Source organism: Sprattus sprattus (genome assembly GCF_963457725.1).
Source record: "Sprattus sprattus genome assembly, chromosome: 4".
NCBI lineage: Eukaryota > Metazoa > Chordata > Actinopteri > Clupeiformes > Clupeidae > Sprattus > Sprattus sprattus.
The window spans coordinates 18,825,918-18,840,793 of NC_137923.1; the positions used below are offsets into that span (position 1 = coordinate 18,825,918).

Below are 14,876 nucleotides of genomic sequence, written 5' to 3' on the forward strand. Positions count from 1 at the left end.
ATGGAGAAAGAGCAAGAGGTAGAATATGTGTTGGAGAGAGAGAAAAATATAGAAATAAAGAAAGAGAGACATGGATTGTGTGTGTGCGTGTGCGTGTGTGTGTGTGTGTGTGCTAAAAAGGGTAGAATGAAGAAAAGTGTGTGTCTGCTAAAAAGGGTAGAATCAAGAATGAAGAATGAAGGTTAGAGAGATATATAGGCTGTGTGTGTGTGTGAGAGAGAAACTCTTCTCTCTGCTTGTACTGTTTGTGCTGCCTTATGCCAACGATTCCACCAGTGCAGTGTACATGCAGCACCAGTGTTGCTAAGAGTCAGGAAATCCTCCTGTCCGTCTCTTCCGTACAAAAAACACACACACATCTGATATGAGATCCTGAGATCCACACCAGCAATTGCTGTGCCTCTTGAAGACAATAGGACTATGCATCCCATATAGACTGTGGTGATTTTCCTGTTCATGTAAATAAACATGGCTATTGGACAATTAATCTGTCAGTGTATCTGAAAGGAGTTTTACTGTTAACCCTCTTACTGTTTCAGAAGTGGTGTAATGTTTTATCGTGAGATTTGCTGCATAGACAGAAATGAGAGGAGGATAGAATAAGGAGTCAGGAATAGAGGGAGGCAGGGAGAAAGAGCAGAGGCAGAGGTAGCGAGAAAGAGAGAGAGGGAGAGAAATAGAGATGGAAAGAGCGACGGGGGGAAGGGAAGCAGCATGTATTGATCCGCCATGTGCAAAGCCAGGCAGGCAAACATATGAGAATGATAAAGCTGCATCCATTGTGATGGCTCCCAGCAGCAGCTTGAGTAGAAATGGGATGAGAAGCTGGCGGTCTGGAACTGGCTGACTGCTTTTGCCCACGTGCACTGGGCACACTGAGGCTGCATCCGCCCTGATACAACATCCAATACAAATATTTCACCTTGAGCTGTGCTGGACAACACAAACTTTGTGTTGTTTTTTTTACACACCGACACTGTTAGCAGAAGGCAGGATAGAGGTGCTGAGTGTGTGTTTGCGTGGGGAGGGGGGGGGGCTGATTTGTTGGCAGGGCTAGCTTGGAAATGCAGAGGACAACATCACTTAAAGGGGAGTCAGACACCTTTGCCCACACATTCATAGACACACACACACATGAAGGCGCGTGCACAAATCCCCACACACGCACAGCATGGACCCTTCCTCACAAACACACATACACACATGTACACACACCCTCACTCAAACACGTAAAAAAAACCCAGACATGCTCCCACAAGCAGGGGCAGACAGGAGCCATTTTCACCCCCACACATCAAGCCACTTATAGATTATCAATTCTTTCAGTGTGAAGAAGAAACACCATACAACACCACACCTCGCTTACTTGAGATGTCAGCGAAAAATGACACTCCTGAGAAAGCTGGGTTGAAACAATAACACATATATTTTTTATGTTTTTAATCTGACATGAACTATAGAACATTACAAAACCTCATTACCTGTTCACTGAGAAGGGGGAACACACAATCACTGCAGCAGAGATAAGGAGAATTCCACACACTACTGACTGATATGGGGGGAAATGCTCTCTGATTTGTTTATACAAACAATTACAATTAACACCAATTAAGATCTTCCATTGTGAAGCCTTTTTGTATTCAGAATTGTTGTAGTATTCAGAAATTCTAGATAAGGACAGCTGATTTGACCATGAGCATGACAAGCAATTTGAATGAAACTTCTGAAGTTGGTTTGAGAAAATGGTTTCGTAATGGATTTCCATCCATTTCCAGTGTATCTCTAAGTTCATAAGTCTGCTACTGTAAACTCACTTGCAATGATCATGTTCTATAATGCTTACAGAAGACGGCCCAAAGCAAGTCCAAAAACCCACAAGGGAAATGTATATGACTGTGCTCAGTTTTGACACAAATAGTAGAGTTGGATGCATTTCAAACCACATCTTTAAGCTGATCTCCATCTGACAGGCGCTCTGTAACAGAACCTGCCATAAGAGTCTCACAGGACAGTGCTGAGGTCAACACTGACAGGTCTTGCATCTCGTGTTCATTTGTTTGTTTGTTTGCTTACTCTGGGCCACAGGTGGGCCAGATTCTGGTAAATCTGCACCGGACCCAGTCCAGATGCATTCTGGAGTGAGCAGTTCTCAGGGATGACACTCCACCGTCTATCCAGACCAACCAGGGCAACCAACTTGAGGTTGAAATTGAATACCAAAAGACAACACCACCATTTAAATCAACGAAACACAGAAATGTAATAAGTCTTTAACAAACATTGCAGAGGCCAACGTCACTGGGTCAGCCCCAGCAGAAAACCTCCCTGAACTTGTTGTCGGGTTGCTTGGTGGTCTCCCTGCTCCAAGGCTGTTAAATTTAGTATTCAAATGGATCAATCCCTCTTGTGAACGCGTTCAAGTGCCAAAGAGCTGATATAGCCTTGGCCAACAGTTCATGGTCACTTGAGAAACATTGCTGTATTAGAGAGAAGGGCCCTTAAGCCCACCAAACTGATCCCATGACATCATCCTGAGTGGCTGAGAGGGCTTGGGGGATTTCACACGCCTGCTGTTATGACCTGCTATGCAGTGTTTTACCACGGTGGTCCTTAACAACACCGTTCTACCATGTCAGACTTGGCGATGGGGATGCCACTGAATAGTACAACAAGTGCAAATACATTAAAAATGTAAACCTGAATGCATTTATGAGGGTTTAGCATTTAAAGATCAGGAGCGTTTGATCAGGAACCAATGGCCAATCCCATACTTCAACACACGCCATTTTTCATATTTCAAAGAAATGAATAAAGTAAAACCTATCTTCAGTACGACTGTGTCAGTGCCATCGCAGGGGCCATTCATGTCAGTGTTCTCAGCATATAAATCTGGAGAAACACCACATTGTCCTAGACCAGCTATCTTCCCAGGGTCCTCCCCTACTGACTGTATGAGGCTGAAAGTGTGTGTCTCTCCTGGGGCTGCCATGCCTTCACACTCCACAATCTCCAAGTTCATGCAAAATGTTCACAGCAATGTTCTCACAACAGTTTGAGAATGCGCCAAGTAGAGAGCCTCCGGTACCGTAAGGTACAGCTGTCACAGGGAATTCATGAGGGACCATATGTGCGTATGTATGTGAATTGCTCTAGTGACTGGGGTCTGAAGTGGAGACGAGTCCCCAGTGTCTATGCAGCTCTACCCCCCCCCCCCCCCCATCTCTCTCTCTCTCTCTCTTTCTCCCTCTGTGTCTGTCTCCGCCAATAATAATTCATGAGATTATCGGCCATGAGATTATCGGCCTGAGATTTCATATTTGTGTTCACATACTATCTCATATGCTTACGTGAGAACATTTGAAACCCGAAAGACACACTCTCAGCATCGCAGGTGTTAAACAGACAGACAGGCAAACAGACAGACAGATAGATAGATAGATAGATAGATAGATAGATAGATAGATAGATAGATAGATAGATAGATAGATAGATAGATAGATAGAAAGATAGATAGAAAAACAGGAAGACAGACAACCAGACAATTATTTCATCTACATCTTGACACATCTATGCCTCTCTGCAAGCTGTACTGATCACTGTTAAATTGGTTTTAAAGCGCAAAGGGACTATGCTGATTGGTGCTCACCTAAAAGAAAGTTGTGAACACAAATAGTTAGTAGCTTTCATCTTTTTCATAAATACCAAGACACTTTTGAAATTCACAAAGACCAAACGAGAGACTACTTCCAACCAGTGGGGTAATGATGCTGCTGCTGCTGCTGCTTCTACTGACAATGATGATGATGATGAACTATGGCATGGTGAGAACGGCTTACTTCATATAGCTCATGTGCATAAGGAAATAAATACTTGAGGCTTCGTGTGCTCGCGAGTGTGTGTGTCTGTGCAGGTGTGTGTGTGTGTGTGTATGTGTGCATGTTTATTGACAGAGCAGGGAAGCCATATAGAGAGAGAGAGAGAGATGAGTGAAATACACATTTGTCTTCATTTTGATGGGCAATTGATCCCATTTCAAGAGCAATCCCATTAGGCATTCATGCCTGCATAGACTGAACATGTGGCTGAGGTGAGGCAGAGACAATGACCTCCCTAACCACAGTAAGGCACCGCTCTGCTGTCTCTGGGGCCTGAGTGTGGCCTTCCAATCCATAAACTGTTTCTTGTCTAGAGAGCTCCATGCACTACATCTGCGGCCAAATTATACATATTTTAATGTTGATTTGGCAGCTGAGTGAGCATAATATAGTGAGCCATTAAAATGCATTTACAAAAGAATGTATTTACTGTAGAGATATTTCAATGATCAAGTTTATACTGTGCCATTACATGTGTTTGATTACCATCTCCAACATTGAGTTTATAATATTAAACATGACTGCATCACTCATATTAAATATTATTCTGTAAAAGTTGATACTATATATATATTCCCCAGTGCTCGTATTTATGTGCAGTGTGAAAGAATAAATGAAAGTTGGAAATCTCAAAAATTATTATATTATCTCACAGGCCAATACTTCATATGTATATCGATTGGGCCAAAAACATTCTTGACATAAACTGAAGCACACGACTGTTCCACTGCTATGGCTGTGGTGTAAATGTGGTTTAAATACCATGTAAATGTATGCCGTGGGCCAGAATTTGATCCTTTTTTCCAATGTGTTGCATATCTGACCTTTGAAGTAAAAAGAAAACCTGGCTTTGCGTGGAGACAGCGTGGAGACTACCTGCATATGTCAACTGACGTCACCATTATTTCCTTTAAACACACAGAGACGTAAGTAGCTTGTGCTTTAGGATGCGCATACTGTGACATAAATACCCCACTCTTTCCCCCTTAATCCTTGCAAACGGCTAAACAATAACACAGGCAACCACGATTTTTTTATTCATTCGAAAGATGCGCCAGATCTGTGGGGCACACGAGTATTTAGGTCCGTACACCCACATGTTGAGGGTCAGGTGCTCACTGCCAGTTATTTATGAAAAATAAAATAGAAAGCTACTTAGCACACCTATCTATCTATCTATCTATCTATCTATCTATCTATCTATCGTTTTAGGTAGGCTTGTGGATTAACACGCTTTTAAGAATTACCCATAGCCAATCGATGAAGGAGTGGATCATACTGAGCATGTCCTTGACATGTCAGAGCATAGATGCCAGATGGCTACATGGCTACAGCTCTATCAGCGCTCCGCAAAAAGGGGTGACGAATAGGCTAACGTGTCTGATATCCAAAAATGAATGATAGACCATTAACCATGGTATCCATACTTGTTATAAGTTTATAGGTTGATTGACAAAGGAACTAACGCAGTTAACTCGATTTCATTGACAGGGTTTTTTTTTTTACCTTTGTAGCTTGTTTGTTGATCAGCTTTATAGGGTACTGCTAATATCTAAGTTAGGCTGCTTGATCCACTGAGGCTACATCGAGATGTTTTGATAGTGGTCTTATTTCACAGCAGTGAAAAACAATGCCGAGGTCTACGGCACAGTGACGTTACCTGACTGTCACCAATGACGACAATTCAGGGAGACATTGATGATGCTGCACAGGGTGCTCGATTTGCGTGCGTTAAAGAGCTCATGCGGTCTCTCATATTTAGAACCCATACATTTCATTGAAATTTGATACCGTACTAAATAGCTTAAAAATACGTTAACATTATTGAAATGTAAAAGGATTTTAGGAAGCACTCTTCAGGTCAGAGACCAAAAGGGCAGGTGCTCCAGCACCACCTGGGATGTATCTGTGCAGGTGCCAACGAGTCTATGTCGGCGATGTCTTGTTAGTTCTTGATTTAAAGCAAAAACTCAGTAAAGAAAATTCGATATGTCAATACAGATACAACATCATAATTTAGGAACACAAAGCCTGGACTAGGGGCCTTCCCCTGCCACTCAAAATGATGACGCGTGGCCAGTTAGAAACATCCTTTGCCACAACAAAAGTCACGGACTAATGAAAGAGCGTTAAACAAAGGGTACTTGATGAAAAGCTGGCCAGTTAGTGTGTTTATCTGGTTTTTAGAGCCGAATCGAGAATTGATCGGTGTGCTCCATTTAAAAAGGACGCTGGGAACTCGGTTATTGATCAACGGGAGGTCACGCACCTCGACGGGCTCTCCCCGCTCAGGCCCGACTTGTGTGTGCCTTGCGCGTATAGAGGCTGTCGTGTCTCGACGGAGAAAGCTGCGACCAGGGGGACATATCCAAAACACACATCTGGCATTTCTACGGAGTCTCGCCGCACAGAAGCTCAGACCCCACCACCCCCCCTTCTGACTGTGCGGCCTAGACCATCATCAGCTGACAGAAATGTATTTGGTAAATGTTTGACGACGCATTCATTCAAATATCTAGGTCCGAGTTACTTTTAATTTCAACACATATATGTGGATGCTAGCAATGTAAACAAATTAAATCAAATAAGCCTATATTCAACATTTAATAGTCACCAGCTCCCTCAAATAAAAGACGAATCTGTTTTCGGTTGTATTGTATTACACCGACCTATTCATGCCTGTGAATTCTTTCCAATTAGGCTTACAAATGTGGTTATAAAATTCAAATCAGAGTCCAACCACTGCCTTTGAGTAAGTTGTTACAGCTTTTCATTTGAAAAAAAAAAAACTTCTGTAGTGTAAACAGAGACTTGTACTCTACGTCTATACTTGTATACAAAGTCTTTGACTTTGACTTTTGTGTTGTTCCATGTCTGAGAAATCTAATGAACATAAACATGCCACCACAGTTTTCATTTCAGGAATGAGTGGACTAAAACATGGTATTAAACGACCGAAGCGCTTGCCTATTGGTAATTTTGTTCATTTCATTATAGGACAACAACAAGCAACAAGCTTTTAACAAATACATTGCCAGTTCTACTACACGACAAACCTGCTAGTCGAAGTGCTGACATTCGCTGAAACTCGGGTTCCTGTAACCATTTCCACATGCGCCGAAAGGTTTCCCGACCGGACTTCAGTTTACTCCATGGCTTCGGGTTCCGCAGGAGGTCTGACAATGTACCCTGTGAGCGACACAAGATCCGCTGGGCGAAAATAGCTTGAGGTATACTGTAGCGTTTTAGCTCTGCTGTGATCCGTTGTGCCACCTCTTTAGTGTTGATTTCCTCCACCTGTCCAGACCCTCCGCCTTGGCCAGCCCCGACAGCATGCCTATCTCGCTCGGTCAGCATGGACCCGTTTGCCTGCGAGTGCAGATGGCTATGCGGGTGCATGCCATTGAGGTTCGAGATCATACCGTGCCCGTGTCCCCCTAAACTCCGGGCGAGGTGCTCCTCCCCTCGGGAGAGCATCGCCGCGTGGGATTCAAATCCTCCCGTGGACATCATCTTGTCGTTGGTCAGGTGAGCACTGGGCCCGTATGCGGATAGCGTCTGCTGGGAGTTGTGTAAGGAGCCCAGGCCGTTAGACATCGGCGAGAGAGGCGGCCCCATCCCGGACATATCTTTGGGATAGTGGCCGTAAAGGTTGCTCATCGAAGCCAGGCCTCTATCGTCTCTCATCAGGGTAAAACTCCCACTGACGTTGCCGGCTGTGAGACGCTGATGCGCTGCATGGTGGTGCGGATGAGTGTGAGGGTGATGGAACTTGTCAGAGACGCTGGAGATAGGAGGAAGGTGCTGAAGAGGGGTCAGAGTTGTGTACGTGTTGGACAGGCTCATACCAGACTCACACATGGACATCGACGGGTGCAGGTGCCCGGAGAGCGCAGGATCCGTCCGGTACTCCCCGGCGCCCTCCAGGATAGAAGCCATGCTGGAGACCATAGCTGAGCGTCCGTGCGATACTAAGTTCCGGTGGGATGTTGATTGCCGCCCGTGTGAGGAATTCATCAGGTCTCCCGCCTGTGAATGGGAGACGCCGTGCATGTTGCCAATGTTTTCCATTGTAAGTTCCATCGTTGAAAGATTATTTCTTTCCGCCTCCCCTCCTCCCTCTTTCTCTTTCTCTGTCACTCACACACAGCCCTCGCGCGCACACTCTCTCGCAGCTTCTCTGTGTTGAAAAAAGATTCCCCGCCGAAAACGATTTCAAAGGCAACCCATTGATTCCAAGCTTTTGCCCTCAGTCCAGCATGGTTTGATCAATTGTATTTCAGCGTCCGACCGAAAAGAAGACGATTGATAGATGAAATTTGATTTGAAAAAGAGGATCAGCAACACGCGCCTCTTTCATTCATATGCTATGTCTGGTTGTTGAGGAGTGCACCGGGTGCGCGTGTGTCTCATTCGCTGTACAACAGCGCTTCTACCGTGAGCTGCGTCTGGACTGTGTGGGTGTCCACACGTGCGCGCGCTCCAATGTGTGTAAAAGGTACGTGGACGCGCACTGATTTAGCACTGAGGTCTGTGACCATGGGTTTTCTGCACACACACACACACACACACACAGACACACACACATGCACACACTCAAACGAGAGGATGTAGAATCAATCCAATTCAGTCCTTTCCCCTTCTCACCAACAACCTTAGACCATGAGTTCAATGGCCTTTACGAGGATCGCTGATTGACCATAAGACGCATCTCTTGAGTGTGCTATAAAACACATCCCATCTATGACTTTATCCACCGAGTAGGCCTACCTCCTCTGTACTCAGTTGCTTAAACCCTAATTCAAGGTTATATGCATTTATTTTTCTTGTAAACTACAAAAAAATTGGACTAAGAGGAACTATTCTTTGCATCAACGTGTAGTAGCCTACACTAACGTACATTAGCGGCTGGTAAATCTGCAAAGATTGAGATTTGCTGCAAGCAAATTTCTTACTAATCCCTGTAAAATTACAAAACTAGCTGGTCTTTTTGCTGCATATCCCGTAAAAGATGACAGGCTTATAGTATGTTTTACTGCAGTAGAGATCAAATGTAGATTTTTAATTCAGCATAAGAGCCACGACAGAAATCAAATCAACTCAGACGCAGAGCAATGTGAAAAGAATGAGCTACTCCTTTTCTAAGCACCTATCATCAGGATCAGAATGAAATACTTTTTACAGTGGCTACTTTCAAAGTAATTGTTCTACTGTTGTTATTTTTCATTGACACACTACTTAGATTGTCAGTGTTTGTATATTAATGCCAGAGAAACTCACTATCTATCTTTCTATACATGTTCACACTTACAGTAGTATATAGACTGTTGTACACAGAGCGAATTTTTAAAAAAGCCCATCCTTTGTTTTCGGCCTATTTAAATATTTTTTTTCTTTATTTTTTTGCCGTGAAGACCATGCTATGGGGAACGTCTCAGATGTTGGCTGTGCAGAACATTAAAGTTTTCACGCTAGTTGAAGATGCATGTTTTCGCTTTCTTGTGGCCATTGATAAATCTGATCAATATATTGACTGACACTGATTAATTGTGTTTGGTGACCCAGGGTGAGAGAGCACTGCATAGGTCAGAAAGTTTAGAGCTGGAAGAGGACGAGCGAGGAAATGCTTCGCCAACCTGGAACTCCGAGCCTACCACAGTCGTCTTTGTTGCCGGTATTTCGTGCGTGTTCATTTGAAGTTGATATGTTCATTTGGACATTGTTGACTGAATTATTGTTTTGTTGTTAACAAGTCTGTCCTCTCTTTATTTTTCCCGCAACCTATACAATATAGACGGACCAGCGAGTGTTAACAGTGAGTGATATTTACAGCTGTAGCTAACTTAGCTTGTTTGTGTGTGTGTGTGTGTGTGTGTGTGTGTGTGTGTGTCTCAAATGTGCTACATAAATTAAATTATGTTATTTAGGCCTATACATGCTCCCTCGGTTGTCTTTTATCATCATCAGTTTTTGTCATTGTGAGTTTGTAGAAAAATGTAACATTATTCTGTAGCCTTTTATTTGACTTCTGCTTGTTGCAGAATTCATGATGCAGCAAAAACAAATGTAGGCCCAAAGACCACCAAAGGCACTAGTGTATTCTACTGTTATTATTATTGCTGGTATAATTATTAGGCTCTCTTGTTATTGTTGCTGCCACATCCCACTTTTTGATATTCGACACATGGTCTCTGTCTGTAAAATTCGAAAAGAAACCAAAACACAGAATAATAATAGCAATAATAGTAATAATAATAATAATAATAATAATTTAAACTTTGAGCTAAAGCTTTTTTCATATGAGGTGACGAGCAAGACTTTGAACGACTTTGAGCACTTGGTTTTACTTTTAGTCAAGAAGTAATGGGGACACTTTGCTGGTGTCTTACGCAACACAAATAAACGTAGTGTCTCCTTGCTTGAATGTCCACTATCGATGAGCCCTTCTATCGGAAATAAATTACAGCTCTAGGCCCAGTGCAGAATCCGTTAGGTTCGCGCTGCGCAACGGCGGAGAGGCTTCAGTATTGGCTGCCCGACCACCGTAGTGATGGATGTTGGCTAACATTCCCTTATAATTCACTTGGTGTTAAGTGTTTGCTGTGAACCACCAGTTGTTCAAATGCGTATAGTTTGGGAAAAGGGCAGGCCGTCCATTCAAGTTAATTCAAAAAAGCAGATAATAATTGTCAGAACAATTGGAACGGGCCGTAGGCCTATTTATGTAGCCTAACTGAATTATTTTTCTCAAAATCTTACACAAAAATGGTTGCATATCTTTTTTTCCAAAGTTTCCTTTGGCATTCTGCGCTGCACAGCCTTGTGGTTTTTCCCTCATTCAACTTCGAGACTATCTTGAATCCCTGATGCGCTCAAAGTCCGAAAGTAATTGATAATTTCAGGGAATGATCCATTTTGCCCTGCATCCTAGTTTCAGAACCAGCTGGCATATTTTCAAATAAAAATGGGTATTTGCCGTTTCTGGCAAGGCTGTACATTTGAAAAACGTCTTGATATAAAAGCATTTTTCCCTCCTTCGTTTTAACCTAATACAAATATCCTTTGAGATAAAACCTTTTTTTTTTATCTTTGATTTAAATGTTAAACTTCTGCAGCACCGAATAGAAACGGCAAATCATAACCCGTTCTGGTTAGTGTAATCCTTCTCGTATTTAAACATGATTATGTCTAGATGTAACTCGTCGTGAATAAATAAAAAAACACAAAACGGTCCATAAACAGCTATTTTAACTCTTTCTGGAGTAGGCCTATAAGGAGCTCCGTAACACACACGCGTATTAAGTGATGTTCAGTGGAAGTAGTGAAAACAGTAAGTAGGCCTAAGTAAGTGGGCCTACATAACCACCGCACGATATTTACAATAATATTATTACAATAATAGGTAATGGTTTTAGTCAAACTATGAATATAACAAAATATAACACAATTTTGAACACAATTCAGATATGTCCATTTGTATTGAGTACACTCAGGGGGAAGCATTTACTGGCAGCAGTGGCTCTTCAGTTCAATGCCCGTTAAGATTCCAGTTTAAAAACAAGGGCTGCTAAAGAAACTTCTCTTAATGTGTGTGTGTGTGTGTGTGTGTGTGTGTGTGTGTGTGTGTGTGTGTATGTGTGTGTGTGTGTGTGTGTGTGTGTGTGTGTGTGTGTGTGTGTGTGTGTGTGTGTGTGTGTGTATGTGTTTGTGTTTATTTGTGTGTCTGTCTGTCTGTGTGTATGTGTGTGTTTGTAGACTATATTTCACTGGATACGTTTGTTTATTAGGCCTAAGATGATTGTGTGTTTGCTACAGCTGATACTGGTACATTTGTGTACTAAAAATATAATCCCACTTTAATCAGTTAAAATCAAAGCCTCAGTCATGTTTAACTGCGTGAATCTTGTTTGAGAAGTGAGAAAATTGACACATTTTGTCGTTTAGTTGCATGATGTCTGTTTCACCAATCTGTATCACGAAAATATATTTTGTATTTTCATGTTTTATTGTTTAATAACTTCAATGGTTGTGTCAGATTCAAATGTTAATAGCGTACTACAAAAACCAAATGAATTATGTAAAGGCCCAGTTATCTGTTTCATTGAATTGCAATAGGACGCAAAATCTCAGTCTCTGATTCCCTTACAAACTTTTAGCGCAAGGGGGTCTCGCTGCGGTTATGCGATAGGCGTTGTCTTATAGCTATATATATTTAAAATGAACATTTCAGCCAATTGTAACAATTCAGACTAATCTAAAATCACTTGTTCGCTTTACCTTCATATAACGTTAGTATGCTACTTCCTTGCTGCGAACTTAATGGCACAGACACTGTTTGAGGGATGACTCTTAAATCATTTCAGATCCTATTCTTTGCACCCATTTTGTATGTTTCAAGTGGTGGGAACTTCCTTGTGATAAGATGGAGCTGATCAACTCCGGCCGAGCAGTTGAAAACCAGCAGCTTTCTCCCCTTTTCGATCAATTGGAAATCAATATCCGTTGGATCGATGAAAATACACAGGTTGTAGGCCAACACAGCAAATAGAGAAAAATAGCTGGAAAACAGTGATTTATCCCTTTTAAATCGCAAAGGTTTGGCCATTTCTCTAAGGATTGCGACGTTACAGTCCATCTTATTCTGCCAATTAGATATCTTAATTGTTATTATTTCATTTGTATCTTTGTGTTATTTGTAATAAATGATAATTAATAATACAGGCCTATGATGTAAATTATTTGTATCAACAATATTATCTCAACACTGCACAGCAAATAAATATTTTACAGGGAATTATTAAGTTGTCAGTAAAGCTCACAGCACTGACTCATTTTGTTTAAATTGTGCTATTGCTTAACGATAATTGAGTCGAGATAATTAATGAAACATAAGAAGAGCCTGTAATTAGAATAATTATATTTTTTGTTCTTTATATTCTGAGACATAGATCATATAGGCCTAATGTAGGTGAAGAGCAGATTTTCATCACGTGGGTAAAATATATAGGATGACTACATTAATGATAGCCTATTTAAATGATAACTACATTCCTAAGAAATTTCAGAAACTTTATGACCTTGAAAAGGCAAGTTGTCTCATTGTAATTCTTGTAGCTGCATGAAACATTAAAAGACTTGCGTATGTCCTTGTGTAGACTTTACTTTTGTTAAAACGTGGTATAGAAAGACCAGTGGCATACAATTATAATTTACAAATACATACATTTACATTTAGAAATACAATACATTTTTCAGAGAAGCACCAGCCTAGACCACAGTCAATATAGGGCTGCTTTCCCATGTGCAAATCAGTGATTAGGATTCAAATAAATAAAAAAAGATAAAAGAGATACAATACACAATTAAACATATCAGTGGCACAGGTCTGTATGCATATGTATATGTATGTGTGATTCTGTGATATGTGGGTACATGTGGCACAATGTGAAATGTGTTGATCAGGGATCATTCAGTCCTTTAGTAATCCCTGTAATATATTAGTATATTTTGGTTTCCACTTTGTGTATGTATTTGTGTGAGAGAAAGAAGGAGTGCATGTGTGTGTGACAGGCAGAACAAGTCAGAGTTATGTGTACGTGGGAGAGAGAGGGGAAAAAGTAATTGTGTGTACAGTATGTCTGTGAGAGAGAGAAGGTGGGGGGAGGGAAGTTCTGTGCCAATGCCAGGCATTTGTCCTCTGAAATAATCTGTCATACAGAAAGGGTTCACTTGCTTGTTGTTCGCTTGTTCTTGTGTGAGTACTTTATGCTGACAGTCGTGTATTGCTAAAAGCATCTTAACGACATAATGAGGAACAACTTGCAGGACTTCCAGCTACACTGCCAGCAGTGCCTATGTAATCCAAGCAAGCCTGTTCACAGAGGTGTGGACACATAGGCCTTTCTTAAAGATGGATGAAAGGCAATCACTGCTGGTATCATAATCTTGTAATATGTAAAAATATTATGTTTTCTAAATGTTTTGACCACTGAATAAAATATACATGAAACATGCGCAACAACACAGCAACTGAATTTGTTTCACGATTGTTCATATTTTGTGTGAAAGAGAAGGGCTGTGTATAAAGCCCTTGATACACATTTTCTATTTTAGAGATAATAATGTTGAAATGTTTTTGATTCATGAAGTAACCCAAATTTCATTAAATGATTTAAAAAGGGGTGTGTGTTTTTTCCTGTTTGAATATAAGTTGTAGATATATAACAGGTACATACAGACAAACACACACACACACACAGAAAGAGAGAGAGAGAGGAGAAAAAAAGAGAGAGACAGAGTGCAGATGCATATGTTCTCACACACTGATGCAAGTGTTCTCACACACAGATGTTGTTTGACATGCATGCACAGGGCTCGCCTATAAGCATAAACACAAACATAATTTCACACAATGTGCTTACATAATTATCATTCATGAATATATATAAATCAGCATATTTTAAACACACTTTCCAGTGCACGCATACACTGACAGTCTCACATGGCATGAATGATCAGTGTGAATCCTTTAGAGTAAAAATAATAATACAAATATTAATAAATAAATAAATTATAAACCTTACTGACATCCAAATTCGCTGGAGCACTGGTTGCTAAGAAACAGTGGAAGAGATGGATTGAGAGGGAATAGTCAATCAATTCTACAGGGAACTCTGTGTGTGTGTGTGTGTGTGTGTTTGAGAGAGAGAGAGAGGGGAGAAAGGAGAAGGGGAGGGGGCTGTATTGGGAGGAGGGATGCCATGTTTTGAGGACCGGTTGCATTAATCTTCATTTCATAAAAGACAATGGGAGTCAAATTGCTTCTTGGAAAGGAAGAGGTTTGAGCAGTCTGTACAGTATAGCACTATGGTGTCTCAGATCTGTCATAGCTCACAGTGTTGGTAGCACTTGTTCCTTCTCAATGTTCACCCACAAACACACTGGCAGATGGACAGATAGACACACACACACACACACACACACACACACACACACACACAC

General features: G+C 41.4%; 1 protein-coding gene across 1 annotated transcript in view; it reads right to left on the bottom strand.

The window, feature by feature from the left end:
• Window positions 1–7,958, bottom strand: part of onecut3b (one cut homeobox 3b) — a gene marked incomplete at both ends in the record, with an annotated part of 18,637 nt that extends 10,679 nt beyond the window's left edge. Inside the window, one exon of the mRNA XM_080836120.1 lies at window positions 6,932–7,958. Within this exon, the coding sequence (XP_080692246.1) occupies window positions 6,932–7,958 (1,027 nt within the window). The remainder of the gene's footprint in view (window positions 1–6,931) is intronic.
• Between the last annotated feature and the right edge of the window lie 6,918 nt (window positions 7,959–14,876).